The following is a 16477-nucleotide window of genomic DNA, read 5'->3' on the forward strand; positions in this document are numbered from 1 at the left end:
TATTAGAGGATGTTCTTGTTTTAGTCAAAATTACGTTTTATAATATGATTAGGATTTTTAAAATGCAGATTTTAAGCAAGTAGAAGAGACGATAAAGGCAAGGTTTACACTAATAGCTGTAAGTGCTATCAGAGGAGAAGAAAAGGGAAAAAAATTTCGAAATTATTGTGTTTCTTGCACATTTATAAGTGAAATATCATCTAGGATAGAAATAGTTTGGGGAATGCATTTTCGCTTTTCTTATCTCGGTTCTGTTTTTGTGACAAACTGCACCATTTTCCCAGACGACTCTTATCGTCAACGAAATGATATTCTCGCTTCTCTACTGTATAGTTACCAAATATTCGGATATACCACCGGTTTTCCGATATATGCCCACTGTTAATTGATCATTAAAGCTATTTTTAATTGAATTATCCTTTAAAATATATGGTTATTCGTTATCGAAACTATTATCTCTCAACTGGGATACTTTATACGAAAAATACGTGAGATATCAAAATTTTTGTAAGTATTTTGAATAAACCATACGTGAAAAAATACAGTTTTTTAGATACGTGAGGGACAAAATATAAGCACACAAGCCAATTTCTGTACTTTCGTATTGGAAGAAATCATTTTCGTTGGGAAACTTAGTTTTACTGTTGTAATAAACGTCACTTAGTAGAGCTGGGTTGCGAGTTTAGGTAGAAACCTATGCCATATAAATCGTCAATGTTTTTCTCCCAACATCTGGTAGGAAAAAGAAAGAGAATGGAAGCAGTAAAAAGATGAAGCTACAACTACGTCATCTGAATGTGTCATATGGAGCGAATATATCTCTACTGGATTGTCATACGTCTTGGGAAAACTTTGCCTCTTCACTCTTGATACACTTATAAATACTCTTATTTCCTAGCATCGTGTCTCTCTCTTTTCTGTTCTTATAATTTTATTCGAATTTATTTTATATCGGCGAGAAATCCTTTTATGTACAGTTTGATTTATGATAACGTAACTAAACTCTATCTTGCTTATATTAAAATGGCATTAGAAGCGATAAAACTTTATTTTTTCCGTAACAAATTCGCAATTTTTTTTCTACACTAAATATTTAATCGATTTTTTTCAAATTTTTCTTAAAAAATCGGGGGGAAAAGGAATAAATAATAGCCCAATTTGTAATTCAAACTAACTGATAGTGTACGTTGAAATGTTTAGTGAAAATTTCTTTAATAATTATGTTGCTGAATTCAGTTTATACCCGCAGGCAAACATACATTATCATATAGTTAATTATCAGTATGACAAATGTATGCCTGGGGTCGTTATACCAATATTGATCCGCGCTTTTTCCTGTAATGTGTTCTCATTAGCATAACATCGATGTCCTGCAAAGAAGACAGATGTACAGGGGCAGGACGTTTAGTATTGTTTCTTGCCTTTTTTACAATTTCGAAACGGGTTAAATCCACCCCGAAACACTAAAATTAGATTGTATATTGTTTATTTTAGTAATTTAAAAATCGAGAGATTATTAATATATGTAAATTGCATGCTAGATATATCTGGAAGCTATTCTCTTGTCTGTTCAATAGAGTATATCTTAAGACGAATGTTATCTTTCTCCAGACATCTACTTCGTTTTCTAAGTATTTGATCTGTTTAATTTGAATTCTAGTCAGTTTGTTGTTTCAATGGGATTAGCTGATAATTTATTTACAATTAGATCTTCCGCAGAGGCTGCGTGAGATGAATTTTTGTCAGACTTTCTAAAATTTCTTCTCAGTCGTAAAACGTGCATGTGAGTATTTTAATTAAATTAAAAAAAATTCTCCTACTCTACCCAGTATCAAGTATCGATTGTATAAATTTTTAAACTAGTTATAAATATAGAAAAAGTAGGGAAAACTCATTTCAGCACGAAGTATCTGAGGAGCTTGTAAAGTTATAAAGTTTACTTGCTTTGTCGAGCAGTTTGTAAAAGAGTTATTCATCTTTAAATAACATTCCTAACTGACATAAAGTGATCAGAATCGTTTGTCATGCTCAAAAATGTATAAATATGAGAAATTCCTTATGTTCAAAATGGGTAAGGTCATTGGGTTAGGAGCTATTAATAGAAGAAAAACTTTGTCATTGGTGTAATGACGTCACCACATGAATTTAGGATCTATTAAGACAAATGGAGATGATCGTCAACAGAGCGGACAGTGACTAACGATGTGTCAAGCAGAAGTAACTCTAAGGATCTCTGACGGATATTCCTGCAAACTTCTCTGCTTCAGCTACACGATTTTGCTAGACTTTCGAAATTAGATACGAAATTGTCTTTAAGAAAATACATTTAAAAAGTTTTTCATCGCTTGAAATTTATCAAAATTTATTACCTAAATTTTTTTAAATATTTAAAACTTTTCCAAAAATCATCGATTTTCAAATGCGTTTGCTAATATATCTCAGGTTTTCTTTTTTATTAAAATGAGTTAAAAGTGTCTCAGAATGCATACAAATTAACAAAATTATTCCACATTTTCTCTTTGAACTGGAAACTTAAGATTTATTATTAAAATATAAATTTCAACGTTCATCTGCATGAAAAAATCATGAATATTCCAAATTTTACATTTAAATTCACCAAAATATCTCTATTTTACATTAGGAGTTTTTCACTTGTAACTCGAGCATCTTTCATTCTAAAGACTTCTATCAAAATCTTTAGAATCAAATCAGAAGAAAAAAATATATATATTCTGAAAACTTCTTTCCTTATTTCTTATCTTTATCTCCTCCATCCCAGAAATCTTATTTCATTTTTGAAAAGTTGATCAAAGATGTTCTTATATTCAATTTAAGATATTTTCAAGGATAGAAAATCTCACTCAGAGACGAAGAAATAATTTTTTAATTTTGAAATTATTACTATTTTCTTTCATTCAAAATGAAATTATAATATAAGAGTAATCTTGTTAAAGTATTCAATACTTTATAAGTTTTTCCCAGTATTTTTTAAGGAAAGAAAAAAAAAATCTATATTTAAAGAAATAAACCGCAGTGTTTCTACTTCCAAGTGATTATAAAGTAGAATATAGAAAACAATTTGAGGATATTTTAAAACTCATTAAATTCAGTTTGTGGTAGTGAGTTTAATTAGTTTCCTTCGATATAAAGAAAGTATTACGCCTCAAGCTTAACCCAGCATATACCTTTTACTTTTTTTTAATTCTTAGTCCGCGATTTAATTACTTTTTTAATCTGTTTTCTTTGATTCTGTGAAGCGATAGGGTTAAGAGGAAATTCTACTGAATTTTATTATTTATTTTATCACAATTCTAGGCTATTTTTAAATTAATTAATTATTTTTTTCAGTCGTCATAGAGTTATTTTCTAGCTGCCGGTTGACATAAGCTGATTGTGTGTTTAATAATTCCCTTAAAGAGGTAATAGCCTCCGCCCAATCTTTATAACATTTAATAAGACCATTAAACCTCCGCAAAGATACATTAATAAAGTATAGATTGGCCAATGACGCCAAATCACGATTGCATCTCTAATTTAATCAATTTGAGGAAGATCAATAGTAGAAGAGCATTCTCCGCCCAAACCTCTAATCAATGACCAAGTTCCTCTACCTCCATATGATAATCGATAAAAGAATCTATCGAACTCCGCCCAAGTGCAAAGTATAAAGTCAATTAAGAAGTCGTTAAGCTCTGATTTTTGCACAATCTGAAATGCTCAAATTGAATTTAAAATATGTTTTTATTATGTTAAATATATACAGTATATTTTCAATTTGTAGTTAGTGTATATACATTTACGTTTGAATATTTTTAAGCTTATTTTTCCTCTTATTTTATGATTATCAGCATAATATTTCAATGTAATTTCAATATACCCATAGATATAAACTGTACAATCAATACTATACAGTGTATTTACATGGTTTATGTAGCTGTGTACACTTGTATGCATTACAAAGTATATTTAAATTTAAGGGGTATTTAAAAAAAAAAAAAAAAACTAAAATTCTATTATTTAAAGAAGAAACATCAACGAAAGGTTTAATTTTCTCTTCAGTTCCGAGCCTGTTTAATATATAAATATCTAACCTAATTTTTAATTCCAAATATTAATGTTGTCATCAAGATGTGCATATTTATATTTAACTTAATTAAATTTGAAATTTTAATATTATTTCTAGCTTTTTGAAATGTTTGATATTTAAAATTCACATCCCCGAGGATATAGATATATCCTCGTTGTATTACTTAAAATATTTTAAAATTATATACTAGTATTAGTTTACAACTGAATTTAAATATTAGAATATCTTAAATTCGAAGGGGTTTTTCGAAGCTTTCTCAGTAACGTTTTTTTTAATTTTTAAAGTTTTATATTGTTTTGTCATACCAGAGGTATGTTCATTCGGCTTTAATTCTCGATATCAAGCCTAATATATGTCTTTAGTCAACAGAGGATACCTCCGAATCTACTAGGATAGTCTCTAGAGGATTTCCTCAATTACCACTGTTGCTATCGGGGAATAGTTGGGTTTCACTATTATCCAGTGAATTATTTGCAGAAGGATTTGCTCACGGAATAACTTTGATAAGAATTATTAAAATCCCTTTAAAAATTCATATAAATTTTAATTGTAATATTAACCCATCGGATGTTGGATAACTCAATATTCATTTAAACATGTATATATATATATATTTTTAATAAAAATGACGAATATTTTAATCTAAATAATTACAAAATTATATTTTTAAAATGAATATTTTTTTATTATAAATATTTATTACGTTACGGGGGACGAAAATGCCGAAAAACCACATGGTGGCGCCATCTGTTGTTGATTAACGCAAGGTTTGATGATTGTAGACGAATAAAGTGACGTTAGAAATTTAATTTTCTCTTTGATAAATACGTTTCTCTAGACGTGAAGCATTATTTTTTTAATATATAAAAAAATAGCGTCACTTGTTGAAATTTGAACTCGTAAAGACGCTTTGAGATTAAAGAAACTCTCAAGCGTCTCGTCAAACCCGGACTAAAAAAAGAAAGTCGAGAAAAAAGAAACAGTTGGTAGGGTTTTTACGACTAAAGGCGACGCTTTTAACACTCCGGTTTCACTTTTTATTACTGAGAAGTAAATCGCCTCTTTTCCAACTTATCCATTGATACAAACATTCGCCATTTTTATTAAAGATAGACTCGTTTAATTAACTAATTACTAAAGCTAAAAGATTAACATTTGTAGCCGTTTCGCATGCAAATTTTCCTTTACTTTTAAATTTGAATTTAAGGGGGCGCTTCTGCCGATGCTGCATGCTGCCATCTAGCGAGAGAACTTTTTGATGATGGATTATTTTTATAAAATATTTTTCTATTTCTATATTGATAATGCCGTCATTTAACGCGATAAATGTTTGTTTATTTTTAATACTTACGCTAATATAATAATTATAAAACATCCTTTGAGATTCTTTAGGATAAATGTAAGAGGTGCATCCAAATAATGTATGGTATTACAAGAATTTGACGTCATCCTTACCATTTTCTAATGACGTCAATATGACGTAAAATGTGTATTATTTAGATAAAACGAATGCACCTTAGCAATGGCGGATTGACTCCGTGGTCCTAGGCACACATAATTGGGGGCTCCCTCTACATAATTTTACAGCATCATAAAGTAATAACGTATAATTGTAACTATAAAAATATATTTATAAATTCTAATATATAATTGCTTTATTCTTTCCAATATTGAAGCGTACGAGACTCGACCCCCTAGGCACGTGTCTGGCGTGCACCTTAGGAGTGTGTGGATTTGTTAAGATATCGCAAATTTTTACGTAAATTTCATGTCATCTCTTAGAATTTTTCATTGTAAAATTGAAAAGGTGACGTCAGATTAACTTATATATGTATATATATATATATATTATAAAAAAAATGCTCACTCTCCAATCAGACGAATAGACCCATTATTTTGCATAATTATAAATAACGCACGCGCCAATCTAAGGGTAGTTTAATGCGTCTATGGTAATTATAAAACGTGATAACGTAAGAATATTATTTTGATATTAAAACTTTATTTTTACGCGATGACATTTTATTGATTTTAACCCCCCTCCCGAAAATATACAATACCGGAAACGGAAGCTATTGAAATCTTTGTTGTCAAATGCATCGCTTCGCATCCTGAAGAAAGTTGTGTAAGGGGGGAAGCGATTCGATTTTTTTAAAATAAATATTTGTAGTCACATTATGTAAATGAAATCCCGCGCAGATAGTGGTAATATGCCGCTAAGCTGTTTTAAAAACGTACAGATTATATATAATTTTCTTATTGATTTTATAAGGAAAACACGATATTTTACATTTGTTCTATGTAATTTTCTTCTCTAAATTTGATCATTTTCTAAGATAAGAGAGTGATATGAATGATGTTAACTAAGACATCATTTTTCATGTTAAATTGCATACTTGTTAAGGCTAGAAATTAGTACAAATATTGAAATTATATATTTAAGCATTTTTATTTATTAATTGAAATATTCTCTTAGTTTTATTAAATATTTTTAAAATAAAAATTTTTAATTATAAATTGTTTTTCAATTTCATACAAATTTAAACATTGTAATTCTTCATTTTCTCATTATCTTAGCTTAAAAATTACATTTTTTTAACGCTTAAAATCCATATTTTTATCGTAAAAAAACTTATTTTTTTCCCTTTTCTAACAATTCGTTTCTTCTATTCAGCTTCTAAAATCTCATTTCTGTGTGCTGAAATCTTATCACCTTTACTTCAGAAATACGTTATTTCGACTTTTCCTTTTAAAATATTCCCAGTTTCTGTTGAATATCTTTCAAAATAATCACAAAAAAATTAATACAACAGGATGCGTCTGCGTGTCTGTGTGTGTATATCTTTAATCTCTTAAAGAGATTTTTCTCTAATGATATAATCGTTATCAAATTAAGTAGAAAGAAAGTCAAGGGATAAAAAGTCATAACTATTAGTCCAAAAATCTAATTAAATGCATTTAAAGGCGTCAAATATCTTTGAAAACGGGTGAAAGTAAAGCAATTAGCAGAAAAATTACTTTAATTGTATCATTAAAAAATCCCCTTTTAATTATTTTAATTAATGACAAATTTTCTTTTGGAGTGTTTTAACTAATTTGAAACTTTCTAAAATTAAAAAAAAATAAAATAATTTTAATAGCAACAATTATATATATTTTTTTATACACATTACGCCTGAACAGAGTTCTCCCTCGAAACATTAATTATCTGGAAATAAAATTAATTTCACAACTCGAGTTTTTTTTCCCTCTCAATAACTTTACAAAGCTTCTAGTCGGATAATAAGCGTGGAACGGGATGTAAATTTAATTATTTAAATTTAATATCGGATTAAGTAAGCTCTTATGACGTCAAAACCCGATTTTATTCACGTATAAGTCAATAAGAGTATCGACTGCAATATTTCATTGAGGGGAGATCCTTGAGAGAAATCCTTCTTATGGAGATCAGATTAGAACAAGATGAAATTTCTGGGACTAGATGGGTATAGAATAAGAATATATCTCTATATTCGAACATCTTGATAGATGAGGAAACTCTATTGAATTCTAACGCATCTTCTTTGTGTGAAGAATCCTCGAACAAAGATGAATTTTTTTCTTAATGAAACAGCGTTAGAAACGACGCAATTTCCGCTATAAATCGCCGTTTTTCCATGTAGAAATCTATTTAAAAAATCTATAAAGAAAAGTCTAGAAAATAGATTTTATTATTTTTCTAAAACACAAAGAGAATAAGCTTCTGTTCAAGAATTGTTCCAGCTGGCCTCATACTTATAGAAAAAGAAATTATATATATATATATTATTGTCTTAAATGTTAGATTTATACATAAACGCTCTCATTTAAGTTATTTATAGACGAATTAAATTAACATAAAGGCGTCTACAACGATTATAAATTAAATTATGTTTATTTAGTGGTTTTTAATAATTTACAACTTGCTGTTAATGCCTACAGAGGGAGCTGCATGACAGGAGCACAGCGGTGACATCACTTCCGGATGCAGTGGTAGGACGGGACAATGACGTCAGTAGCTGTAGCCGTTGACCAATCAGCGATGGCCAAGAATGGCATGTTAGTGTGTTCTCCGTCGGCCAAGGTAAGTATGTTGCTATCTTCTCCTCCTCATCTCGTGTTTTTTAAACACGTTTTACACCCCGATTTACGTCGGAAATCGTTTTTCCCCGCGGGTTATACGCGATCTTCCGCCGGCGCTTGATATCCTCCACGCTTTAATGGCATTTTTTTTCTTGAACGTAGTAACTGAGTGGAAAGTTGAGAAAACGCGTTACGCTTAGCGAAACTGCGTAACCGATTCCCCAATTCGGTTAATGGGCACGATATAATTGACGAAATCAGCCAGAATAAGGCACAAGTCGTTGACTTATTTCACGTTATTATCGATTAGTTTAATAGCCGTTCGAAAGCAGAAAACGCCATCTAGCGTGAAGGTTTTTGAAAATTTCCAAGAAAACACGAAGAGGAGGGTGGAAAAAAATTACGTCACCAGCTTCCATCTATCGCCTATAGATGGCGCTAAATTTACGAGAGGACATTTTCTGGGAGAGTATTAAAAAAAACACTTGCCCTGAATGAAGATGTAGTTTTAAAGGTGGAAAACCTTTCTGAATAATGACTTTTTCTCTTGTGACTTGACCCACATTCAACAATTAGGAATTACGTTGCCTTGTGACGTCATCCCGCCGCGAAAATGTAGTCAAATATTTATAACTCCTCCATTATTAACTCTAGGTAACTAGAATTTAGATTAGGGATTAATTAATTAATTAATTCGAATTTAAAACCTGTTTTCCGCCATATTTTTTTTGTGAAGAAAATCCGGTATTAAAAATTGATTTAAGCAACTCGCATTTTATCCATTTACCTGTCCATATTTATCCATTCAACCTTCCATAAGAATTTTTTCAAATATTTCTTTCTACGTATAGAAAAATATATATATATTTAAAAATTTTTTTACTTGTTTATCTTCTTCTGAAAGATCAGAATATAAAAATCTAGGCTTGTATCACGCTCAGATTATTTTTATATTCCTGTTTTCTTACGAGAACAGTTTTTATTTAAGCTTATATTTATACAGTATACACCTGTACAAACATCATACATAAAAATAACGTATGTTTTTACGCATTTATTCTAAAAAAAAAAGAATGCAATAAAATAAAATAGGTTATAGATTTTTACAGATTTTTTTCTTCCTGCTTCTTCTTTTCTTTCGAAAGTACCGAACTGGGTTTCGATTTTCTCTGATATAATACATAAAACTCAAACGATTATCCAGATTCTAGGATGATATATTGTCATGATACGTCATAGTTAGACGTCATCCTATCCGTTTTCCTCCTGTCGTTGTTCCGAAATATTGTAGAATTACGAAAATTTCATAAAAAAAATCTCTTCGACTTACAAGAGTAACTAGAGATTTCTTCTAGTATAATTTAGTAAAGTACAGTACAATGTAGTTAAAAGAAGTCTCTCCTACTTACAAGAGTAACTAGAGATGCTTTTTATAGGAATAATTCAAGAAAGTCTACCTTAGTTACGGGAATAATCCAAAAACGTTTCTCCTAGTTACTAGAGTGAACTTTTTACAAGAATAAAAGTCCATTTAGATGGACTTTTCTTTGTTATTATTGTAAAAATGTCTCTTCTACTTACAAAAATAATCAACTAAAGTCTCTCCCAGTTACTCCTGTAACTACCAGAGTCTGTCTGTTTGTCTCTCCCTCTGTAAATAAGAGATTATTCCTTTTTCCAACTCCAATTGATGCTAAACTTATAAGTTAATTTACTTAAATCTCGAAATTTACGTATCTTAATATTATATATTTTAAACGAGTAAAAATTCAAGATAAACTCTAACGTTTAGTAAGTTTAGCCGAGTTTTTGAAGGTGGGAAACTCGTGTCAATTAGTTAATGTCACTTTTTGATAATTATTTTATAATTGGATGGTTTATTATAATTAGAAAAGTGAGATAAATGAAGAATAAAAGATAACACTACTGATAATTTTGTAAGGTCTCCACTGCATATAATTAATGGTTATTGCAAGTTGCAGGTGTAGATGAAAGCTTTGCTTTTATATTCCTGTTACAAATTATTCGAATTTTGTAATATTTGTAAATTATATTATTTAATATTCTAATTAATAAATTTAATATTCATAAGTATTTTATCATTACTTTCGCCCCTTGTAATAATTAAAAATTTAGGCCTACTCTGATGAATTTTACTATCCAAAATAATTATTTTATTTATTTTTTAACTTAAAAGTGGGTTAAAAATAAATATTTATACAGTTATAGTTTTAAAATTATAATTTATATTAAATTTCTTAATTCATAGACAATTAGTTAAATATTAATGTTCTTCTTACTAGAAGAAATAATGAAGAATTTCGAGATAAATACATGAATTAATAACAGAAGAATTTCACAAAATGATAAAATTTAGAATAATAATAATAATGAAATTTTAATATTTTCTTATTAAATAAAAATTAAATTATTATGAATTTCCTCATAAAAATGGATGAAATTTGTGTTTTTATTTTGATGAATATGAAATTTATTCTTCTTTAAAATGAAATTTTACTTTCTTTTTTCGATTCTGGAATGAATAATGATAAAATTTAATAAAAATGATCATTTATTGCTTAGAAAATGCCATTAAATTTTCATTTTTCAGCCAATTTAAATATAATTTTCTATATGAAAAATATATCATTTATTGTTTACGATGATTTTAATCGAATTTTTTCTAAGATTTAAAAATATTTTTAAACCAAAATTTCCTTTCTTAAACACCACACACACACACACACACACACACACACACACAACACATATATACACACTCACTATATATATATATATATATATATATATTTCCATTTTCTAAAATATTAAAATCGAATTTTATTTCTAAAAGTTTTACAATTTTCCAAAAACTTGCCACTCGGATTACTCCACAGAATTTTACACGATATATTTTTTTTCTCGAGGAAAAAAAAACGAAGATAGCAATTACCTTAAAAAAAACGAATTCTAACAAACACTAAACATCAAAATTTCTTCAAAATTAAATAGAAAGGACAGTTTTAAAATGAAATACGACAGTAATCCTGAGATAAAAACGTCTTGTAGCAACAACATATATCAAACCTGCAGCATATATGTAAAAAGTTGCTTCTCCTTAATATTCTTTTATTTATGCTTTTTTCAATAATATATACACTATGTACAGTGTATATATAACTTGGAAATTCGCCAAAGTATCGTGTGACGTTATTTATAAAGGATAGAGAAAGAAAAAAAAATTTTACACTGTATTTTATACCTTCAAATTTATTGTTCTGAAGGAAAAAAAGAATAATAATAATAAAAATAAAATTTACAAAAAAGAAAAAAAAAGGTTATAGCGAAGTTAATAATAGATGGTTTTTACGACTTCGCCTCTAGAAACTTTAAAAATTACTTTAGCCTATTTTTATATATATATATACTTTTTTTTATTCGCAGTCGGGGGTGATAATTAAAATTTGCCACATTGATTCATCCGGATGAACGGAGAGATACGAGAGAATGAAGGTGAATTAACACGCAACTTACATTAAGCCATTTAATATTATTTTTTTTATCGATAAATAATGAATAAAATGGTTAAAAATATTTGAAAATAATAAGTAAAAATGTACTTTTTTTTTCCTGTTTAAAAATAAAAAGTGATTAGATGGAAACGAAAGGCTTTTTCCACCAATTGGCATCTGAACAACAAATCGCAGTTTTCGTGATGTTTCTAAGCAACGGAAGCAAATTCTGTCTAATATTGTTTTCACAATTCGCACAGATGACTGACGAGATGGTGAGTCAGGCACGTGCTTTCAGTTGTAACCATGACAACATCCGACCACAGCATCCATTCCTCCATCCGCATCAGCTTGTAACTATGGCAACCGGGAAGTTAAGACAATCTAGAAAAGTCACATAAAAATATACAGGACCTGTGACGGTTATAATTCCCAATCATACTAAAATTTATATATAAATTTTTATAATTTAACGAGAAATTATGAGCTTTAACATGATTTTCTCAGTCATAATTTTGAAAGAAATGTAACTATATATATATATATATATATATATATATATATAGTGTGCTTTATGTAACAATTTTTAATTTTTAATCGTTGATTTGAATTATTCTATATAACTTTGCTCCGTAATTAAATTCATTTAGAAATCACGTGGGCGATAAACAATGAAAGAGCAATGGAAGTAGGACAATGTGTTGTTATGGTAACGGAATGGGAGCAGGAAGAGATTATGCAGGAGTTGAATCTAAATTGGGTAAGACGTCTTCGTACTTTGATGGATTGGACGCCACTCTGCAAGCTGCGCTTCTCTAATTAAAAATCCTGCGTTTGACTATAAAATCATCTTCAAAATGTGCTTGGAAAATTTAAAATTTTGACAAGTCGACTCATCCTCTATAAGATTTTCCAAGCATAACTATTAGATGGCATTCCATGCTATCAATTACGGTAAATATATTATCATATATAAGGTAAAATATGATGAAAATTATCGAGAGAAATAGATCTTATTCTTAAATATATTTCTCCTATAGAAATATAAACGATTTTTTTCTTTCTTTTGGATAAACATTGTACAGGCCACGAGCTTATTTTTTCAAGATAAGAATAAAATTCTTCCTTGGAAATAAATTCTGAAAATACATTAGAGGAAGGAAAAATGACAAGTATTTTCATGTTATTCCGCAACGAAATCGGTGGAAAAACTTGTGAATTATTATATAAGAGAAAAGATATATTTTAATCACAAGTACAAATTTTTTTTCAAATTTCTAAACTCAAATATTTTTTCTCAAGTGGAATATGGCAATAAGTGTTTTATTCTTTGGATATTTCTGTGCTTCGATGGATAATTAAATCAGGATGCTTTAAATCCCTTTCCAGATTAGATGTATTCTACTGCAACTTCACTTGTTCACTTAGTTCCTCTCATAAGCTTCTTTCTTCCCATCATCCTCTAGTATTTCTTGGCAGGATGGAGGATGAACACGACGGCAATCAATACGAGAAAATTTATTGCATTTTGTTACATTCTTATGTTTATGTATATTACATTTGCTTTTATGACGTCATGGAAAGTTGTAAATATTTTATTATGTTTGGATCTGTCAAAATTTGATTGATGAAGCCAGGTATCATCGCGACATGGTGTGGGAAGCCACCTAGAAGACGACAGCGAGGAAGAAAGAACAGTAATCAAAGGCATTTTCGGGGAAGAGGTTGCAGTAGCTTTAGTCATATTTCATCACGTGACAGTCGAGGGAAGATCCACATGGGGTAAATCTCCCCTTGTAGGATAAATAAAAGCACTGACACACTGTTTTATTCATAAAGCTGGCAGCACCTCATTCTTCAAGCGCCATTGCATTTTTTCCTCATCTAGTGTGCATTAAATAAATTATGTTCCGAGTCATTATTAAAAGTTTCGGCTATTGGAGAACCTCTAAAATTATTTGTGATTGGATGAGTTTGAAAATAAAACGAGTCGATAGAAGAAAGAATATCCAGTTGCTCGCTTGATCCATTCTTTATTTTTACTTAAAGTGCTTCCTACACTATTTCTATCTATCTAGTAGAGTTAGTGCTGGATACATGACATGTAAGACCAATATTTCTCCACGTTTCAGGTATTAGAGTCACGAATTGAAGTCTAGCAAGTTGGTCAGTCACGATTTGCTCTGGACAATTTGGATAAGGCATTTTGGCTGGAAAGAAAATCTCTCTTTTTATAAATGTTTTACTAGTCTACGTGCATTGCTACTAAGAAAAATCACGGATGCTTTTATATGCATTCTCTTTCTCCTGTTAGAAAATTAAATATAATATTAACTTCCATTTCTAAATAAGTAAAGGGGGGAGAATATAATAATTGATTTTAATTTTATTTAAGATAAAATTATTCCTTAAATACTTTAGAGGAAAAAAACATCACATTTTACATGATTGGTAAGTTTAATTTAGTAAATTGTTTTTAGATAAATTATTTTGAATTTTCTATCTCCAGCTAAAAATAATTAAATATTTTTAAATATCTAATATTTTACGTCATAAGGACGATGTAAAAATTTTAAAAAAATGTTTTTTTATTTAATTCAAAATTTATCTATCGCTTTTATTCAATTTTATGAAAATGTATCTATAATAAACTTATTTCAATTTAAAACTGTAATCAAATGATAATAGGATATTCCTGTATGCAGTAGTAACTCTCTTTATTTTCAATGTTTTATCTATGGATTTTTTGTGATACGAAACTTCCATCACATGAATAAAATATTTGTCTTTAGTTTATCCTATATCTAAACTAAGTTAGATAAACATTGACGATATATGATGTATTTTTTCTACTAGACTAAAAAGATTTTCCTTTTATTTTTTCCCTAACAGAAAAATCGTACTATGAAGGAGTAATGTATGAAAGGATTTATCACAATCGAATAATAACACACAATAAAACAAAGAGAAAAATAACAATTGCATTCGAGTCATTAAAATCGTTCAAATTGCATTAACTAACTCTTAAACGAGAATAAATAATAATTTATTAATATTTTACGTATCTTTATTCTTTATTAAAAATTAAAATGCTTATTTTTCTATCGAATAATGTTATTAATATTCTAAAACAGTAAAAATCGTGTAAACAACATTTAAATAAAAATGGAAAAAAAAGCTTTCATTTGTTACGCCTGTAAATCATACTTCTCTGCGAATCTTCGAAGTCTGACAGCAATGAGTAATGAAGAAATAAAATCAAAATTCATAAACTTAATAACAATACCGTATAATATTTAATGTATATTTTTAATGCTACATCTTATTTAAATTTTATACTGATTATTCTTTCCAGAAAGTAATTAGTCTTCGACACGTCTAATCAGAGAGCATTGAAGTTGAATCGTATGTGATTGTTCCTACTTCAATACCTTCTGCAGATGCAATTAATTGCTTTTATCCGAAAACTTAATTAGAATTTTTTGATTAGTAGGCTGCTAACTCTTCACTGGCTTTGATACTTTGCTATTGCTAACACCATATAAATTTTTTATAACTAAGAGCATCCTTAACAGTAAATGCTATTATTGTGATAAACGATTCTTATTTTATTCTTCAGTCTTTTCTTAAATTAAACATCTATTCTTTTCGGAGGAAATTTACTAAAGTTTTTAATTTAGAATTTATTTTTTTAAATATTCTTCTCTTTTTTTAAATGTTACACGAATTTAACAGTAATTTTTATCGATTTAAACATAATATACTCGCTACTTTCCACCATGTTTTCACTACTTAATATTCTCTTTATTAGAAAATATTTTTAAAAAGTAATAATAGTTTAACATCGAAAAATTCAAAATAAAACGTGTTATTTTACAGATTTATTATTTTCCAAACTCATCATTCATTGTACAATTTCAAAGCAATTACAAAATTAAATTCCAGCTAATTTAGGAAATATAAAAATTTTTTCCCCTTATTTGATCTTCATTAAATGTTTAATTATTTAGATAATTAACGGTCTTGGGATGGAGATCTATTAAAATGAAAATACGTAGAAGTAAATAGAGAATTGCTTTCTCTTGTAGGTAGTTTCTAGTTTCTTGTAGTCTTTTCTTAGAAATCTTTTGTCACATTGTCGCCGCCTTTTGTAAGTGCTATCCATTGTGAAAACCTCCTCTCATTTCGTCTCATAATAGAGTTTACAGCACGAGATGGTTTAACAAAGATATTTTATAAGTTTATCCTTCTTATTACAAGATATTTGTTTGAACCATCCGTTGACTTTTTTTTTCTTCTTAAATCTAACGTGACGTGAGATGGAATAATGTGTTTTAAAGCTTGATCTATAAAGAAACTTTACGTGTTTTAAGTAATTATACAGCAAAGGTTAGCCTTTAAACTTGTTTATTCTTCATAATTTCTTTTCGTAATTTCTCTATATCTTAATCTAAATTAAGGTAAGTAGTAGAGATTTAGCTGTTTCGATATATTTGTTTTTTGTTTCAGGTAGCAGAAATATGTGGAAAAATAATAGATATTTGGGTTTTTTCCTTCAATCGTAAAAGATTTTATGGTTATATAAAAATAGAAAGACGGAAATAACAGCTGTAAATGTTTAAAAATTCGAAGAAAATAGTTAGAATGTAAAATTTTCTATTATAAATTTCCACAGAATAATGTAATGTTTTTCGAGAAAATCCAATTTCTTAGATAGCTACTATAAATCTAAATATTTTTTCCCTTGTAATCTTTTCAAAATCTAAAGTTTAGTAGA

General features: G+C 28.6%; 1 protein-coding gene across 1 annotated transcript in view; it reads left to right on the forward strand.

The window, feature by feature from the left end:
• The window catches only part of LOC136968346 (uncharacterized), an 80739-nt gene that overhangs the window by 27273 nt on the left and 36989 nt on the right, over window positions 1–16477 (forward strand). The window contains 1 exon segment of the mRNA XM_067262349.1: window positions 8048–8189. Within this exon segment, the coding sequence (XP_067118450.1) occupies window positions 8112–8189 (78 nt within the window). The 5' untranslated portion in view covers window positions 8048–8111.

This window comes from Centruroides vittatus, unplaced genomic scaffold (genome assembly GCF_030686945.1).
Source record: "Centruroides vittatus isolate TY-2023 unplaced genomic scaffold, ASM3068694v2 contig_1450, whole genome shotgun sequence".
Classification (NCBI taxonomy): Eukaryota; Metazoa; Arthropoda; class Arachnida; order Scorpiones; family Buthidae; genus Centruroides; species Centruroides vittatus.